The sequence below is a fragment of the Numenius arquata genome, chromosome 3 (genome assembly GCF_964106895.1).
Source record: "Numenius arquata chromosome 3, bNumArq3.hap1.1, whole genome shotgun sequence".
Lineage (NCBI taxonomy): Eukaryota > Metazoa > Chordata > Aves > Charadriiformes > Scolopacidae > Numenius > Numenius arquata.
This window is the reverse complement of record NC_133578.1, coordinates 70,047,000-70,066,641: the sequence shown is the minus strand read 5'-3', so window position 1 is coordinate 70,066,641 and position 19,642 is coordinate 70,047,000. Positions and strand designations below refer to the sequence as shown.

Genomic DNA, 19,642 nt, shown 5'->3' with positions numbered 1-19,642 from the left:
GGAGCCCTTCATTCATGAGGATTAATGATGTGCTTAGAATACTTTAATAGTTCTCCTTCACTTATTTCACTATAAATATCTTCATTTTTTTCCTTAAAAACTGAACCTTCAATTATAACTTTGTTGAGAACCATGTATTACTGAATAATGACTGTAGTGATTACAGCAGTGGACTGATAATGCAATCTCTCTCTTTCTTTCTTGCTTAAGGATAAAAAGAGTTATTCCTGTCCTGTGTGTGAGGAGTCATTTTCTGAAGATCGACTTATAAAATCGCACATCAAGACAAATCACCCTGGTAAGAGAAAACCAAGGAAAATTTCTCAGTCTATTGCAATAAATGGATAAAGGTTTAGAGTGAGCAGTGTAATGTGGTTACATTCCAAAGAAGGAGAAGGGTCTGTGTCTCATCTAACTGGTTTAGAGAATTGTATTGGGTTTGCGGCTGTTTGAATTTAGAGTGAAAAAAGTTATTGTTCCAGCTTGGGCATTGTGGAGTATATCAAGTAATTGTGCTAAGAAATCTGGCAAAGAACTCATTTCCAAAAGAGGACCTAGGTGAATTCAAATTAAGCATTGGGAAGTTTAGAATTAGTCATATAGACATCCTGTAACAACCCATGAGACATACAATTCCCGTCGGCTGTACATAAACTGACAGAAATGTGTTTATTGCCCATTATTTTGTCTGTAGGTAATTCACATGAACGCAGAGGTCCCTCAGCTGGCTGTGCCTGCTCAGTTAGTGTGTGCCTGGGCTTTAAGTCCAGAGCCAAGTGAAATCTACTCGAACCAGCTGTGATATGGTACGGCCAGTGTTAAACTGGAGCTGAGAAGCCCGGCTGGATCCAAGCTAACCACTGGACTCTGTTCAAGTTGTGTTTATACCTTGCATTCTAGTGCCCTGATTTATCAGTGCAAGTGCAACATAAAATGAGTGCAGTGAGTCAGTGTGCTATTCCTGAGAAACCAATCCTTTCTCAAATCTTGGGAACTCAGTGCCAAAGTGCCCAAGTGACCGGTGCAGGGAGTGATTTAAGTCTGACTGATGTGAACTCAGCAGAGCCGCATTTCTGTGTCTATGCTTTCCTCCTCAGTGTCTGTATTATGTTGGATAAAAGGCCCACTGCTACTGTGGATGAAACACAGTTGACTGCAATGGCCATCATTAACTCATTTACTGTGTTACTTATCACCTGAAATAATTTGATATTAAGAAAGAAAACACTGGCCATGCTCAAACTGAGTTTGGAGAAGGAAAAATCCAATAAAAATTATGTAACTTTTCTTGTCTGTGTACGAAATACAACCTAATAGGTAAAGCAGTAGTCTCTTACCTTCCTACGGCCACTAGGTAGTGCTAGACCCGTGTTTTAAACAATTCCCTTCACTGTAATTTCAGACTAACTCCCGCTTTAGCTCTTTAGTTACCAAACCTCTTTATTTGCAGACCACTCTACAACAGTGTGGTTGGAGGGCTTGTCATACGTCAGGGGACATGTCTGATGCAGCAAAGTGAGATGAGGAAAGGCTTCTGTGCTATACTGTAGTCAGGAGGTATGTCACCCAGTAAGCATAGAAATTAAATCTGAAGAGCTGTGCCTATAAAGCCTTCATGCTGTCTCAGTCAGGCAGTATAGGAGGCCTCCCTAAATAACATGATCTGTGAACTAGCAGTATATTATGTACTGTGCCCTTACTGGTTGCCGTTGGTCTGCACTGGTCCATTGACTGCTGAATTATTAGTGTATGCTGTGTCTGCGGTCCAGAAATACCAATTAACTCTGGAGCCCTGACATGCTAAACTAATGCATTTGAATACTTTTGAACATTTTGTTTGGTATCTGAATCCTTCTGAAAGTATAGTGTAATTTTTTTTTGATCCAGGAAAGTGGGTTCCTTTAAACTCTGGGTTATAATAGAAGTAAGGTTAAAAAAGAAAATCTGCACAGCCTATTATTTGGTGTCTTCGTTTTTAATTCCTGTGTTGTAGGTGAATAGAACTTAGAAGCAAAATACTAGATTTATTAGATATATCTCCATGGTACTAAAGAAATACTACGTCTAAGATATGCCTATGCTGTAGTTATGCAACAACACTATTTCAATATATGGAGAATTAATGCACAAATCTTTTTCCTGTGCATGCTGTCCTTGTAATCAGGAGGAAATCCTTTATTCGTACAACATACTTAATTGCAAGCCATATAAATGTGAGGGGTGTGATGGTATAAACTATCAAGTACTGCAGTGGAGTGAGTGCAATTGTTTTTAAAAATGTAAATGGAAAAGAATAAAGATGAAAGGAAAAATGGATACTGTTAAAAGGAATTGAATTCTAAAACGACATATCAAAAATTAATTTAAACTGAAACCCTTTCATATTCATCATTAAAATGCTATTTCTGGAGCTCCCCTCTCCTTCCTTTCTTAATATCATTCAGTATGACCCTTCTCTTTTCTCTTCTATTTCATCAAGTTGAAAATATGAAATTAAACAGTACTTCTTCCTCTTCTAGGTTTGCTGGGAATAGGAGTTGAATTCTGGTCCCATGAAGGCAGTGGGACAAAAATCTCTGTAAACTTTGGTAGAGCAGTATTTTAAACCAAAGAGATAAGAAAGCTTGGCTTTATTGCCGAGTGATTTGGGTACAGAGCAGTGAAGGAGGAGTCTTGGATTCTGGTTCCAGCTCTCAGAATTATCTTCCTTTCCATCCACCGTCTGATTTAATATGAAATTTGTTGATAGTCCTGAGACATGAGAGGCATCAGCTTTCACAGATCCCTACTGAGCAGACAGTAGTCTGCAATCATGAATGAAGGATCTAAGCCGTAGAAGGCAACTGAGGGTTCAGACTTGTGTCTGTATTTTTCTTTTTTGGGTACTTTAGAACATACCTCTGCTCAGTTCGTGGGTTTTTGTATTTCCCTTTTGTGGTTGTTTTCCTTGCACATATGAATTCAGGCAGGATTTTTGATTCCACTCTGGGACCAATAATTAGGAGACTAGGTATGACAGTTTGTGTTTGGTAAAAATCTAAGTTTAGACTGTAACTTTAAAATTTTATGAGATTTTGAGAATAAGTAATCAAATTTCATGCCTTAATGTTTAGATTGCATGGCTGCTGTGCCTTTATTGAGTCAAGTCATAGCATTTTATTAATCTGAAATGCGTTGAGTAATTTGATTTATTTTTTAAAAGCATTTGGCAACATTTTCATCATGTGTGTTTGGGTCATTTTAATTTAAGCTTCATTATTTTGAGCTTTTTCACTGTGACAACCAAAACATTAGCTCCTATGAAAGAAAAACTTACAGAGTTGAGTGTGTTTAACCTGAATAAGCAAAGTCTAGGAGAGGAATCTTAATTGCCGTCTTCAGCTATCTAATAGGAGATTAAAAAGAAAACAGAGTCAGAATCTTCTTAGAACTGTACAGTTCTAAGGACATGAGTTGATGATGCAAGGAGATTCTGATTAGAAATTAAGAAAACAATTTTGACTGTAAAGGTCAACAAACACTGGAATGGCCAAGAGACGTTGTAGAATTTCCATTTTTGGATATGTTTGGAACAAGATTGGATATGACCCTGAGCAACTTGATGTAACTTTGAAGTTGGAAGTCCAAAGTTGTCCCTGCTTGGAGCAGGTGACCTTAGAGGTCCTTTTCAATCACATTTGTTCCGTGAGTCTGTTTTTAACTTTAAAGTTTCTGATTATCAGGGGTTTTGATCATTATAGCCTTGACATCTGGAAATCTGGAGTGAAATCTTGAATAAAATCTTTTGAAAATAGTGAAGAAAAAAGTGCCAAATTAGCTTATGGGGAAAGTTCATTGTTGGAAAATGATTTCTAAGACAGTGGCACACACGAGATTTTTTTTATATTTCAATTATATTTTTTCTAGCCAGGCAGTTAAGTACAGAGATCAGCAGAGGTAGGACAGAACTTCCTAGAAGCTCTAGAGGAAAAAAGGTCCTTATATTCTTTGCTCAGGTCTTAGATAAGTGGCAGTAGAGGAAGTAGGGCTTTAAAAAAGCTGAGGTGAATCATGATCTCGCTCTTCAATATTACTTATATAACATAGAACAAATTCCCTCATGTCCTTCAGGTTTTTATTACCTTTCACTTTTCTCTTAGAGGTTTCAATGACTACTATTTCTGAGATTCTTGGCAGAAGAGTTCAGCTGAAAGGACTTATTGGAAAACGAGCTGTGAAATGTCCCTACTGTGATTTTTATTTTATGAAGAATGGATCAGACCTTCAGCGTCATATTTGGGCTCATGAAGGTAAAACTCTGGTTTTATGCTTTAGGGCATGTAATCAGTCTCATATTCTGCACAAGTTTTGGTGGCACAAAAAGGAATTCAAAGTTATCACAATACCTGAATGAAAAACTTTAGGCTACGGTAGAGGTTAAATAATTAGTTTAATAGACTCAGGACACATATGGAACTGCATGCTGATAATATGAATAGACAGTCTAAATGTTAAATAATGTTAATAAGTTTATGATTCCATTTTTTTCCAAAACCCTTTCATAAACCTCCATAAAGTATTCTTTAATAAATGCCAGTGAGGAGTGAATTAAATAAATGCTCAGTCTCTTAAAAGAAGTAATTTTCTATAACCTCTCATGAATAACTGCTGCTGCTTTCACATTTTTCCAAAAATACTTGGTCTGGAAATCTATTAGTAAAACAATTGAAATGCAGTTGCTTTAATATATGTATATAACTTCTGTGCGTGTTTTAATTAAATCATGCTGAGCATGACAGCTAGCTGACATGGACATAAACAGCGAGGAGAAACCTGTAAGATAATGCTGATCCTATCTATCACATTTTAGGGAGAAATTCCAGTAACATGGCAACACACAGGTTAAAAATCCCTTGGAGTTAAAATCTACGCCCAATAAAATCTTGTGTCTACTCAATCTATCTATTTTTATAACAGGTGGAAGACCACTCAGTACGCTCTTCAGTCAGTTAATAATTTATGAAACAGATTGCCTATGGCATTTGAGCATTATTTTGGCTTCTTAAGTCATCCCTCTGCAGAAAGAGGATAATGGGATGTGGTGCTCTCAAACTGATGTTTTGGTTCCAAAGCGTTTGTTCCCATGCAGGGAGTTCAGACTTTCATACTAGTACTGCATATTTGTTTGAGTGCTTTAACTGAGCTTACCTGCCTGTGTACAATAGTAGCGATCCAGTAGCCTTTATTCCATTCAGGAGTTTAGGTAATGCAAAATTATAGTCTTAGAGCAATTACTTACGTATTCCATAGATACAGTTCATTTATTCTGCCCAAAAAGCTTGGAACTCGCCTCATCTAACTAACAGGAGAAAGAGGTGAATGGAAATTTATTCTAAAATCAAAGTTTTCAATCAAGTCTGCTTAAAGTAGGCTGTAATTCCTCATGCTTGTAAATCTAGTTTTAAGGTCATGAATATCAATCTAAAACTGCCAGAGCCTCATGAAACTGTTGAACCACTCTGCCAGTTCAGATTTATTCAACTTTTCTTTGAAGGATTTACTTTGTTCTTGTAGACCTTCTGCTAGATGACATGCTGTGTGTATCTCTATTACATGAGAGAACTTTGAGAGAAGCAAAATCGGAATTGCTTGCATCTTAGTAAGGGGTGGGGGGGGAAGTGCTACTGCGTGAGCCATTAGCCAATGTGATGCTAATTAACAATAAAACACAGCTTTGCACATTTAACTTGGGCTTACATATTAAGTACCTAATGAACCAGTCCTCCTAAAATAGGTTTCTTCATACTTTATTGTAGAGTATAGAGAATGATAGTTATCTGATGACTTCTAGAGGGGGATTTGGAATGTACTCCAGCTAGGCATCCATTTAGGCAGTCTGGATTCTACTTTTAAATGAAGGTTGGACATACCAAGACCCAAACATTTCTATTTGCTCGGTTAAACTCGGTACCTGGCTTCAGTAGGGAAGTATTTAATTCTAAAAGAATCTCTCCTTTCCTTAGTAAGTTAAATGATGCTGTCAAGAGCTCAGTATCATTTACACAGAAGCTATACATGAAATTTCTTACACGCAGATATTTAAAACTGTGACCTTTTTTGTGTTATGTTGCTCACATGATCTGAAATTTCTTTCAAGCAAATGTCCAGCCTCTCATCAAAAGCTACAGCTTGGTTGTTTCATGGTATATATTTTTTATTTTTAGGTGTCAAACCCTTCAAATGCTCTCTCTGTGAGTATGCCGCTCGCAGCAAGAGTAACTTGAAAGCCCATATGAATCGTCACAGCACTGAGAAAACGCACCTTTGTGATATGTGTGGGAAAAAGTTCAAATCAAAAGGCACTTTGAAGAGCCATAAGCTCCTCCATACTGCTGATGGTAAGTGCATGTTTGTTAAATCCAAGTTTATTTTAGGGCAATAAATGCTGGCTGTACTATAGGACCTTATAACAAGTGTTTTTAGGTTGAACACTGCTTCCTTCTATGAGAATATTGTTAGGAGTTGCCAAATCCGATAGCCCAGTAGCCAGGCTGCTGCAGCTCTGTGTCCCCAGGTCCAGTCAATGTCAAACCTGAGCACATAACGTATTCCCTACAAGCACACGTGCAGCACAAGTGTTTGCTCCGTGAACTTAATATTTCTGTGATGGTAGCAGAAAAAAGTGAGATGCAAGTCCAGAAAAACACCGTCTTTTATTTCAAAATTTGGACGCAACAGTACTTTATTCATCTGTGATTATGTAAGTGAAGTAAATGATTTAGCAAGACAAGTTTTACAGACCTTCATTTTGACACAGTAGCTTCATCTTTTTTACTCATGCAACCTTGTGAAATCTCATTCCACTCTTTATTGACCATGTCATTTAAATTCTTTTAAAAATTTTTTTGCATATTCATTAGCATTGTCCTTACAAAGAAAGCGCATGTGCTGTGTTACATCTTTAGAATATGTGAAGTTTTATTTTTATGTATGCTTATATCTATGTATAATATTAGTGAAAGAGATGACCCTTTTTACAGTGATATGATATGTATTATAGGAAGCATATAGTTACTGTAGTATTACCATGAGTCAGTAAATCACTTGTTACTCAAAAAATACTTTCTAATAATTTGAAACAACTTGGTCAATAACAATCAGAAGTTGCACATACATCTAAACTTCATATGCAGGAATCAATGATTTTACTTATCAAATGCAATCCCCAGCTGATTCCTGGCTGGGAGAAGGAGGCAGGTTGTATTTGAATTAAAAGGAAATTTGGAGCATGATCAGACTATAAAGAAAAAAAAAAAAAAAGGCCTCTTTGTATGGTGCCGTAAAAATATCCCTGCATGGGGTTTCATTTCAAAACCTTTCTGTTTTGTTTTCACCATCTGGCATGTCCAAATAGTGAGAAATTCAGCAATGGAAGTTGAATTTATTTTTACCTGTGAGTTAGTTCTATTTCTTGAAAAAAAAAAAATAGTGTGTAAGTAAGTATTGCAATTCTTCTGAGGCTGCTTTGAAAATGTGGCACTGCTAAGAAGAGGAGTATGGTCATGGGGGAACTAGCCTTGCCTGGATTTGGTTTAAAGGTGTGAAGTTAGTTTTAAACATTTAATTTAAACATTTAATTGCATGCAAGGAACTATATTCTCTGATCGTTTACTGTTTGGTCAGGCTGAAGCTTTGACTCTAGAGGTGATGTTGTTACCGGGAGCCTTTTTCATCTGCCTTCGAACTGTCATCATATTCTGCAATAACTTGTTGATCCACCTTCCTTTTTGACTGATGTAAACGAATCCAATACTTTATGCTCTTTTGCCTTGCTTTTCGCACTTCCAGGAAATTTCCCTTTACCTTTGGAAAATGCATTTTGCTGTTGACTCCAGTTGGAACAGAATCTTACTGTCTGCAGAGTCTTAGATAATTTTCCTCGCTAAGTCCTCCCCAGTGAACTCTTCATGCGTTTCTAACACTTGTGAAAAAAAAGACAGCATTTGTCACTAAGAATGTAATATATGATTTGTCAAGGGACTTTCAGCCTTTTGAATGCTGGCAATTTCTCTTTGCCCGGTGTCCCTTTCTATAGTGACAGCACTTCAGAAGCTCTTACTAGCACACGTCTAGTGTTCTTCAGTTATTTCATAAACAAATGAATTTGAAAGATGCGCTGTTTATGAGTCTTGTCTTCCTGACTTACGAATCCAGGCAATTTTTGTTCAAATATCAGCCCTGCAAGGTCAGTTTAACTAGTGGAATATAAAGGAGTTTTCTATCTGCTTTATTCTTCTGGAGAAGACAGACATCTGATAGAAAACAGTTCCATAGTCCAGGCTTATTGCTGTTTGTGATTAGAAATAAACCAGAAAACCTGGTTTTCATTACTTTAATTAGATATCAGAAATTGTCTTAAGGTTTTTCTTAGCTGTGTTTTATGGAAAATTTCACACTCAGTATAAAATGCTTGTAACTTTTTTGAGCAAGATCCAGAATCTGAAGAAACTTGATCTCTTCGGGATAATACAGAATATTCTGTATTGTACTTCTCCATCCTTCCTTTTGGTTCTTCTCCTTTTGGAGTAGTTTTTAGCACATACTTATTCCACGTCAGGCAAATACAGTTTGCCAGCCATGGGCATTTAATACAGGAATGCAGTCTTTCTGTATTTCATACACCTTGTAATGTGGCTAGAGGTAGCAGGTCTGATAGGAGTCTTAAAGCCAAAATATGGAGAAAGGGAGTATGAAACCCAGAGAATAAAAGGAAGGAAATTATGTTGTTTTAAGACATAAGAAAAAAAAAAGATTGGGAGAGAGAATGCTTTGAAGGGAAAGTAAGAGAAACCCACAGAATGGTAATATGTTTGGGAGTTTCAGTCTTTGCAAAGCCACAAACAGCAACAGATGTTTCTTGAAAATGTCAGAGAGAATTCATTCCTATTAGAGAATCTTAAAAATATATAATGACAAAGTCTGACCATCTTGCCTTAAGAAGGACTCAGACTAATGATTTTAGGCCAAAAGCAGACTTGTAGAATCACAAAGTCTGATCTCTTTCAGAGTATAGGCCATAACTTAATCTAATAATTTTGCATCACGTTTCTGCTGGATTGTAGTGTGTCTTTTTAGGAAGGGCTAATCAGACTTGATTTAAAGGCTTCATATGACAGGGCATCCATCTGAATTCTAAGTAAATTATCATAGTCATTAATCATGCCCATTGTTAAAAATATTGACTTTATTTTAGACTGAATGTTCTGAGCATCATCTTTCATTTGTTGAAATTCCAGTTCTGGTTCTTTGATTTTATTATTGCTATTTCAGGTTGGAGGGTTAGTGCCCTCAGTATTGATGCCTGACTAGAAAGCTCACAGGCATGTAAAGAAATGTCAAGTGTAATGTCTTGTCTGTAGAACTTAGAGCAACACCCTTCTTTGGATGACACTTCTGAAGTGAAGTGATGGGTTTTTTTCACAAAGCAATATATATATAAATTTCATTGACTCTGTGTTGTGGATGGAAGTATTTGACACAGTTATGATTTAGTAGCAATTTGAAACTTATAAATGATTCTAGATAGATCAAGAGTTAAGTTTTAGCAGCACTTAATCATTAACAGATGTAAGAATTTACAAGGCGATTTAACAAAATAGTTGTTCAGCGACTTATTTACAAATTCAAAGATGGCAAGATTCACACTAGCTTACTATAAGGTATCCTAAACAAATACGTATACATAAAAGCACAAACATACAAGCACATAACACTTAAAGGGTCACACACATGTCTACACCCGAGTTTTAACTGTTAGGACTAAAGGTCCTTGCACAATGAGCAACTCCAGTGAGTCGATGGGTCTCCCTTTTACACGTGCACCAACAAATATTTGTATCCAGTAAAATATAAGAACATCCACTGTTCTTATAATGGCTTATAAGAGTCTTTCAATGACTCTTTGGGTTGGTATCTGAAGGAGCAATGTTTATGCATTGTCTTTACCCTTTTTGCGGGCCACTCTATGATATTTTTTGAAACGATGCAGAAGAGTAGAAGTCCAACTGTTACTTCAACTTCATACATTTTGAGAAAATTTATGCTGAGTTACAATAAAGAAATACGAATCGCCCTTCTCCAAGAACAGGTCACAGGACCTACCCATTATCCCTCATGTTTGGTAGCTGCCAGCATGGAAGTTACCGCATACGAAGTGTGAACTGGTCCCAGTACGTGCTTTCTCTTGCCTTGCGTGACTGTATGTGAGAGATTTAAATGAGAAAGAACAAACTGTCACGATGAAGGCGGCCAGCAGGCATCATTCAATCTGATGTTGATGGAGCAATTGCCATTCTAATCTTATTTTTGTCTATAGCATATTTTATTTCTCCCTGTGTCCAGGGTTAAACCAGTGTAGAAAACCCTTTTATGATATTGAGTCATTATTGAAAGAATAGTGCTAAACACATAACCAAATCTTCTGGTAAAAATAGTAGATCAATGTCATACCCTACCAGAAGTACACCAAGAAAACTTACAGAGGAAAACACAAGAAAATTCAAATGTATATGAATTGTAACAATTCAGAGCTTGGGCCAAAAGTAGGTAAAACCACATGTGAATGTGACTAAACATCTGTGGCTTAAGGATTTCCAAATCTGCTTTACAAATAGCAAAATAACTGTGCCTGCAGTTGTAAATAGTTGATTTCTTTCTTCCATTTAGGCTACACTATAAAGATTCTTTTTTATTCTTTCCCAAGTGACTATCCCAGGGGCACTATTTAATGCTTATAATTTAAAGATTACAATAGAGCTTTTTTTCTTCCTTACTCTGCTCTTAGCTCTGTTTAACTAAAATTTTGCAGAGCAAGTACCAGACTTCTACTGTTGTTCATTGTTCATGCTTAGTATTTTGGAAGTCACCTTTATGAGGAAATATAATCAGTAGTTTTCTAAACTTAAGTAGAAAAAAAGTTACCATGTTTTCTATTCCCATTTCAGGAAAGCAGTTTAAATGTACAGTGTGTGACTATACAGCTGCCCAAAAACCACAGCTCCTGCGTCATATGGAACAACATGTCTCTTTCAAGGTAAGAAAACATATAAATCTTGCTTATTGATAAGTCATTTAGAAATGCATGGAACTTCAGCAACAGTTTTGAAACAGGCACATTTTTCTGTTTGGTGACAATTATGGCATCTTAACATTTAAATATTCTGGGAATTTTGACTTTATGTACAGAATTTTGAGATAGGGTTATTTTGTTCATGAACAATTTCTAATTACTATCTTTACTTGCCAAAAATATACATAAGTTATGTTGCAATATAAAACAAACATTACTGGTTTGTTTTTTTACTTCAGTTCTTGAGAGAACTAATCTAATGTGTACCTTAAAATGTCCTAGGGAAGTAGGAAAGCGAATCCCATACATCAGTCTTCATTGCCAGCCTTAATTTGTTCTGAAAGTTTGCCAGTCTAATGTACTATAGATGAGTTCATATACTTGAAGAAAATTGAAGGGAATTAATTTTAAAACTCCTCATTTATCTGAAACGTGTCTTGGAAAGAGTTTTGAAGATTGTTAATGTTTCTATGAAGTGTTTAGATTAGAGATACGGTTTATTTTAATAAACTGTAGTATGGTTTTATTCCTAAATTTCACATTGGTTCTCAGCATGATAGGTCTTGATGTAATGAATTGTGAAATGTTATATTCAGGAAATAGAAATGATACTAGTTTCTGTTCCAGAAAAATCCAGCATTTTGTATATATGAAAATGTTCATTTTAGTGTAACATTTTATCTTGGGAATGAGCATATTTCTTATTGAAAACATCATACTATTTTCATATGCAACATCTTTCATTATCTAACAAATCGTTTTGTTTCTATAAACAATACACTTCAGCCATTCTTAATAAGTACCGATGCTGCATACCTCCATAAAGCAGAAAGGAAGACAGTCTGATGCACGGTTCAAATTTTAGAAGACACGACATAGAAGAAAATGAAGCAAGTCATCTAAAGAGATGATACATTTTGAACAAATAATTTTCCTTTCTTAAGTATGTAATTTTGCTGTGGAATTGCCTTTTTAAAAGGATTTTTTGTAAATGGAAATACTCCATTTTCCTTTTTTTAATGGCTAACGGGATGAGTGTACTCATAGTGCAGTTCTTGAAATATGGCTGGTTCTGACCTCGGGGTCAGCTTTAGAACTGTTGACTCAGCATCTCTTTTCAGCCCTCTGTCAGCCTGCATATAAGCGTGGCTATTCAGTGCCATATCGACACTGAAATAGGTCAGTCAGGAGTATTTGTCAAAAGGAGTTCAAAAACTGTCTGTTGGTTGCGTGTTGCCTCTTTCTGGGACGGTTGTTTTCATGCATATCAAACTCAAAGAGGAATGTCAGTACTTACGCTACCTAGTGATAATTTAATCCATCATGTTTCCAAGCTCCATGAATTTGCCATCCGATAGCAGATAACATACACAACATGCAGGTATGTAGAGAGCGGAACAAGAACACAGCACTCTGTCTGGATTATTTTCTTGAAAAACAGTTTCAGCAGTAGAAAAGGGGAGTACTCCTCTGTAAAACTGAATAGCCGAATGTCACGGTACCCTCTGAATTGTAAGGTTATGGTTTTCTTCCTTATTTTTGCTGTTTGGAGCCTGAAGGAAGGTCGTGAACAACAAGCTTAGGGGAGTGTTCTGGTCAATGGACCCTGACTGCAGACATTTCCCTGCTTTAAATTTGGCTTCCTAATAAACAATTCTGAACCAACCATTTTCTGCTGAGTAGCTTTAGATGGGCCTGGATGCTGTGCATGAAATATTTTGCATCCCATTTGGAGGTACTTGATTTATTCCCAAGGACTGGGTCAACGCCTGCATTCTTTTCCAGGACCCTAATCGTTGCGTCGAGCTTCCTCTAACTGTGACATATCTGACTCAGCAGGTTATTCTCAAAGGCTAACTTTAGGCACAAATGCTTGTTTTCCTAAACTTTTTTCTTTAGATATGCCTTCACCCTGTTAGGTGAAGGAAGATGTATGTTCTTAAAAATGAATTAATTTAGTTCCCAAAACTTAGCTCACCAAGTGGTCAGGTGAATGCAAGTGCCAGTGAAAGGGAAGCAGTTGGGAGCATGTTGGAGAGAGAAGGAAAGGAAATGGAATAGATCAACCCTGTCAGGTACAGTTATCTGTTAAATTAGGCTGGCTATGCAATCATATTGTACCTTCAGTTATTTTAGCTCTCTTACTCCCCCTTTTCAGACCAAAGCTCACGGCAGCTGAGTCATTTCCTTGTAGTAGAAAGTCTCCACGTGGTCAGACCTGTGATCATCAATTATGAAAAGACACAGTTTACTGAATTACGAAAAGTAGGTAATAATCTTATAATGTTGAGAATACTTGGTGTCTTGCACATAATAAAAAGTACCAAATTTTAGGTAATGTTTAGTTACGACTTCAATTTATATTGAATTTTGGAAGGTCTCCTTGGAATATTACTAAACCAGAAATGAACATGGTTTCTTGGGATCAAAACATTGCAGCTTAGACCTGTATCCTGAAGAGGTCAGGAAATATGTTCTAACATTTTTGGTTTTGCTCCCAGCCTTTCCGTTGTGCACATTGCCACTATTCCTGCAACATATCTGGTTCCCTGAAGAGGCATTACAACAGAAAGCATCCCAATGAAGAGTATGTAAATGTAGGTTCTGGGGAGCCTGCAGCAGAAGCCCTTATCCAACAAGGTACATTTCCACCATATAAGTTATTTTTATTGCTGAAGCAAACTTAGTGTAAAGGTAAACTTTCGTGTGATATGTTTTCCTCAGTTTGGTGGGTGTTATGTGGTAAATCATAACTTCTTTTTAGTAATTCTGAAATGGCCGCCCTTTATCCTTCATTCAGTGTCCTTTGTTCTTGGTTTCCAAGGGTGGATGAACCAAAGTTGTGATTCACCTTGCCTGTGCTGTTCATTGTTGCATACATTTATCGTTTTCACTTGTTTGTCTCCTTTTTTAAGTAAAGTGTCACTATGTGTTGAAATGAATGATAAATATATATCGTTCTACTGATAAATTTCTATGACAGTTTTGCAAGGTTGAACTAAAAATAAGGTTGAGCAAATGTAAGGAAAGAGACTGAAGAGTAAATGGCAGCAAATTATTCCCCCACTAGAGAAATGGTGGGGAAAAGAGAGCACGGATGAAACAGGTTAGAAGTTGTTATGCTCAGAATCTTGTTTATGGGCAAAGGAAGCACACTTTATCTGTGTAAGTAAAGCCAAGAATTTATTGCTAGTATTATAGCAATATTATACTTAACAGCCTAGTTCAAGAAACACCATTAGTCTAGATCCAATTATTATTAAAAAAAAAAAAAAATGTAGTTAGAATACTTATATACAGAAAAAGTGTCAATAGTATTATTGTTTCAATTAGAATGGTAACACACACACGCTTCTTAGTTTCTACTCCTTTTGCTGGTGCTATGGTCACCCTTCCACTGTTTCTCTGAGTCCTAAGATGGGTGGTTGCCATCTGATATTGGCTTTGGGATGGGGGTTTGTGTAAGTTGTCAGCATCTGGAGTTCTTCACTGGGAGAAGTATGATGTTCATTTCGATGTCCAGAGAAGCGGGTCTGGAGAACAAGTCTTATGAGGAGCAGCTGAGTGAACTGGGGTTGTTCAGCCTGGAGAAAAGGAGGCTGAGGGGAGACCTTATCGCTGTCTACAACTACCTGAAAGGAGGGTGCAGCGAGAAGGGGGTCGGTCTCTTCTCCCAAGTAACAAGTGATAGAACAAGAGAAGATGGCCTCAGGTTATGCCATGGGAGGTTTAGGATGGATATTGAGAAAAATTTCTTCAGTGAAAGGGTTGGTAAACATTGGAACAGGCTGCCCAGGGAAGTGGTTTAGTCACCATCCCTGGAGGTATTTAAAAGACGTGTAGAGGTGGTTCTTTGGGACGTGGTTTAGTGGAGAACTTAGCAGTGCTAGGTTAATGATTGGACTTGAAGATCTTAAAGGTCTTTTCCAACCTAAAGGATTCTGTGATTGTGTGATCTTCCTCTCCCAGCTGGAGCCATTGTTATGTGTTTGGTTACACGCATCTATGCTTTTCTTTTTCATTGGTCTGTAGCTGCAGATTAAATCCAAATTTACTGTTTAGGGTGCTCCTCATTTTTCTGTTTCTAGAAATCTATTTCTTCTATTTCTGTTGTCCCTGAAACCAGTTTTATCCAGCTCTGGATTTGCATATTCTTAACTGATCAGTTCTGAGTTGTTTATAGCTGTGGGTTCTCAGTGCCGAGCTTGTGCCGCGCTTCTTCTCGCACCTCCTCTCTGCTGCCACTTGGGTCTCTGCCTCCCAAGGATGTCATACCACGCCTGCGTTCCTCTACATCACATTTCTGTGTTAAAGCCCTAAATATCTCATTCTGCCTAGAACGACTGCTTGTTACTGCTGTCTGTGTAAAACTACAGTCATACCTCACAAAGATAAAGACAAATAAAACTAATTAGATATAGACACCTGGTTAATTAGAGAAATTGCTGTCACAGATAAACTAATTGGAGGCAACAAGGATTTTGGGAGGATCGAAAATTCAACATTAAGAGCTAATGGAATGTCAGGGGGAAGAGAAAAACAAATATGCTTTAACTTTTCGTCAGCCCTGAAGCAGTCAGGCAGTTGGACTAGATGATCGTCGTAGGTCCCTTCCAGCTAAGATGTTCTATTACATTATTTCCATCTCTGACTTTGCATCCTTCTTTCTCTTCCTTTCCTTACACAGCATTTATATTCCCTGTGCTACCTTTAGAGCTGTGCCAGCTTTCCACGTCTTCCCCTGCTGCCTGGAGTTTTAGAGCAGCAAAGGGGCTTCAAATCCTCCCATGTAGGAGCTATGAAGTCAGGGCCTCTTATCAGGACTCTGCCGTGAAGAAAGCCATGTTCGTAGGTGCATTTTTCCCACATGCGACTTCCTTTGCCACCATTTGCTGCTATATGACACATCATACGGGTTTTATTCGTGGGCTCAAAATAAAAACATGAGACCTACAGACTTCTTACCACGCTGTAGAAATGTCAGTTTTTCTCAGTGTTTTGGTATCTCACTGGGGAAGAAAAAGTGCTCCTTGTGGAAGACTTGAGTTAATTAGGATTTGCGTTTGGACTTGATAAACGTGAGTCTTGTTGAAGTTAATAAAAATTTTCCTGATTTTGGAATCAGAAGATCTTCTGTATCTGGGTCACACAGCACTAACGGATTATTGTGGACCTATTATGCAGCATGAGAAGGTGTGTGTTTCTGAGTGGCTTGGGCCAGCACTTGCTGCCTGACTAGCCTCTATCAAGTTTCAATTTACTGTGTTCATAGATCTGCAAGGCAATTTTGGAAAATTATTCATGTATTCATATAAGGGAAGAAGACTCTTCAGACCTGATATTAAACAAGTCCTTTGAAATTAAAGGACTATAGACAAAAAGGGAAAGGTGGGAGAGCCAGCAAGTGAAAGGGTTTAGAGAAAAAAGGGTTTGAGAAGGGAACTAACAAAGATTAACGTCTAATAAAAGCTGTCTATATCTATTTGTGGTTTTGTATTCTGCTTGTTCTGTTACACACGGAGCCCGAGGTAAATTGCCTCACACTTGCTCATCTTCTCTTCTCCGCTCTCAACTGATTTTTGACTGCATTGCAGACATTACGAATAATCTTAATTGGAAATATTTATATGAATGTAAATTGCTGGACTCTGTTCAAGATTCCTCGAATGAGTTTATAAAGAAATGAATGATTCATAGAATAGAAGTGGGAACGTGCTCATTTGAGCAATGGCATTTCCAGGGATAGACAGCAGTGTTTTAATTTCTGTGCTTATATTAGAAATTAGGATCAACCAGGATCAGAAGAATGTTGGGGGTGGTTTTTTTGGTAGGTTCGTTGGTTTAAATAGAAGTCTATGATCTTGACATTTATTACAGTGTTTTAAAGTAATAAAGGAAAAGAAATACTGTAAGAATTGGATATATTCTACATAGGAGACAAGAGTATTATATATGTATTACCCACTAGTTTTTTATGAGACCCTGGCTACTTGCTCATTTGATAGCTTCCTTGTTTAGTTTCATTTGCTTTGTGCTGGGCAAGTCACATAAAATTTTTCCAGAAATCATTTCTTTTCACCGATATTCCCTACTAACCATTGTTTTGTTTACGTATTTCTTTGCTCTCTGGGAGATGGATTTTCTGTTTGTGTTTGTGCAGTACATACATGGTGATCCAGTTGTGGCCTCTGTGTTCTATTATACCACATGCTTTCTTTTAACATAAAAATAATAGTTGTCTTATGGAGATTTTAGGCCAGTAAATAAACTGTTTGGAGAGCATGTGTCAATGCCGTGATAGAAAAAAGTTGTACAGCTGCATAATATTTGTGTGCATTATTTTATTGCAAACATCAGTTTTGTTATTGAAAATAGATGTGTGTAATTCATTGACTTTCTTTGTATGTTACCCATTACTTTAAAGAATAGCCTAGAAATTAATTTTCCTGAGCTTTCATATGAGGTCACTGATGTGGAGTTATATATTACCAGTTTAATTCTATGCTTCCATTATTTGTTCTTTAATTAAAGTAATAACGACAAAAGTTACAGCTTTAATTTATCTGGTGTATTGTTATAATAGTTTCAATATCAAAGTAATGTGGAAAAGTGTCCTCTCTTTCACAACACCAGGTTTTTCCTAATACTACAGATCGGTGTGAAATGAAGATTTAATTTAGTTTTCTGTAACTGGTGATATCTTTGTCCTAATCTGAACAAAGGTATTTTGCTTTTGTGAACTTGAGTTTCCCTTAATAGGGAAACTATTTCAGTTTTGTCTAGAGATATGGAGTATTGAACGTCTGCTATAATAGTGAGGCTTGGTGAAGACTTACAGAGATTGAGAGCAAAGAGGGGAAATTGTACAGGAATAATAAGTGTCAGTGAAAGACCCTAGCGACTGGGTGTAGGTATATTCTGTTTTGTCAAAATTAAAAGTTTATTTCTTTCACCTGATAGAATACCATATAGTAGGTTTCTATTACTGTAAAACGGAATCCTTTTCCTAATCACCTTATTCATAAAAGACTATATGCAACAAGGACTTGGCTTATAACCAGCTTACGAGAGTATATTTGAAGCATTAGAACATGATGGGCAAGATTCATTTGCCACGATAATGTGGAGACAGCCATCTGGTGGCATCTTTGCTAAAGTAGCATGACGCCCTTCCCTAGCCATTAGGTTTGTTAGAGGCAGTTCTGCTTACCTAATGCAACAATTTATCACACACAGATTATTTTTGTTCTGCTTTAGTCAATAGGGAGGAAAAAAAAGGGAAATACTTATTTGCATAATTACAAGCAACTGACATTTGACCAAATGACTTTCATAAGAAAAAGAAGTAAAAGCTTTTTAATCTAGTGTAGTAAATTGGATACTTATGATTTTGTCATGCTCAGTTTTTTACCTATAAAGCTACATCCTCAGCCAGTAAACATTGTGCTAAATTCATGCTATGCATCATTTTGTAGATAGGCAGGAAACTTAGGTTTACAGTTTTGTTAGTTAAAATAAACAGTAGAAACTCTCAAAGGCAACGGTAGTTGGGTGAAGACGACATTGTGCTGTTAACTATCCCTGGTTTGCTTTGATAATGTACCAAAAACCTTTAATGTTTGTATGAAACTTGAGAGAACTAGAACAGCTGTCTTAGAGAAGATAACTTTTTAAAAAATTATTAGTATGTCACTGCTCTGTATGTTAAATATTAAGATCTCAGTGTTTTTTATACGCACTTACAAAATACCCCAGCACTTACTCAAAGATTACAGTGCCTGATGGTTTTGTGTTGTGTCCTGAAGGCACCAGGGCTTTGCAAGACAACAGGGAACTGATACTTAAAGCTGAAGCTTGTCAGAGACTTGCTTTGTAGATTTTTGGACTATACATACAATTTACATTTGAAGCTGCAATGATATGTAATGGAGTAGGCATTAAAATAGTCTCTAAGTAATTCTGCGACTTGAAATAAAGGAGTATTTACAGGCCAAAAGCATTAGTTCAGAATTACTTAAAACGTGCTGGGCTTTCTTTATGGCAAGCCTAAAGCAGAACATAAGTCATAGACACCCTCAAACTTGAGAAAAAATGCACTTGGATATTATGACTAGTCTTCATTGGTGCTACTAAACCTGAATTTCAACCAGAGTCGTGGCTGTGGGAATGATTCTGCACAGCCTGAAGCATCCCCTGGGTCTACAGTGCTTTTTTGTGGCCAAGGAAAAAAACGGGGAGGGCTTGGTCAAACTTTGGATGTTGTCATTGCTTGAAAAAACCTTTCCCTCTCTAATTTACCTGCCTCTTCTAGAATGGTTTTTGTTAATAAAGCAAATACAAGTTCTTACCCAATAGATAAGTTATTATTTACTTTGCAATATACGTTCTCTGTTAACAGTTTTTCTGTCTCCCTTAACATCTGCCTCCTGAGAGATCAAACCCATACTTCTTACATGGATCTAATTGCAGAAGTAATGCTGTATCTAAGACTAATGCAAAGAGTAGTCTGTTCCTGCTCTTTCTAATTGGACTGTG

General features: G+C 36.9%; 1 protein-coding gene across 3 annotated transcripts in view; it reads left to right on the top strand.

Annotated features, from left to right (window-relative positions):
* Positions 1–19,642, top strand: part of ZFAT (zinc finger and AT-hook domain containing) — a 75,801-nt gene that overhangs the window by 38,409 nt on the left and 17,750 nt on the right. For all 3 annotated transcript variants that reach the window (XM_074145187.1, XM_074145186.1, XM_074145184.1), the window contains 5 exons: positions 211–298; positions 4,140–4,289; positions 6,204–6,377; positions 10,983–11,071; positions 13,609–13,747. In XM_074145187.1, coding sequence (XP_074001288.1) covers positions 211–298; positions 4,140–4,289; positions 6,204–6,377; positions 10,983–11,071; positions 13,609–13,747 — 640 coding nt within the window. The remainder of the gene's footprint in view (positions 1–210; positions 299–4,139; positions 4,290–6,203; positions 6,378–10,982; positions 11,072–13,608; positions 13,748–19,642) is intronic.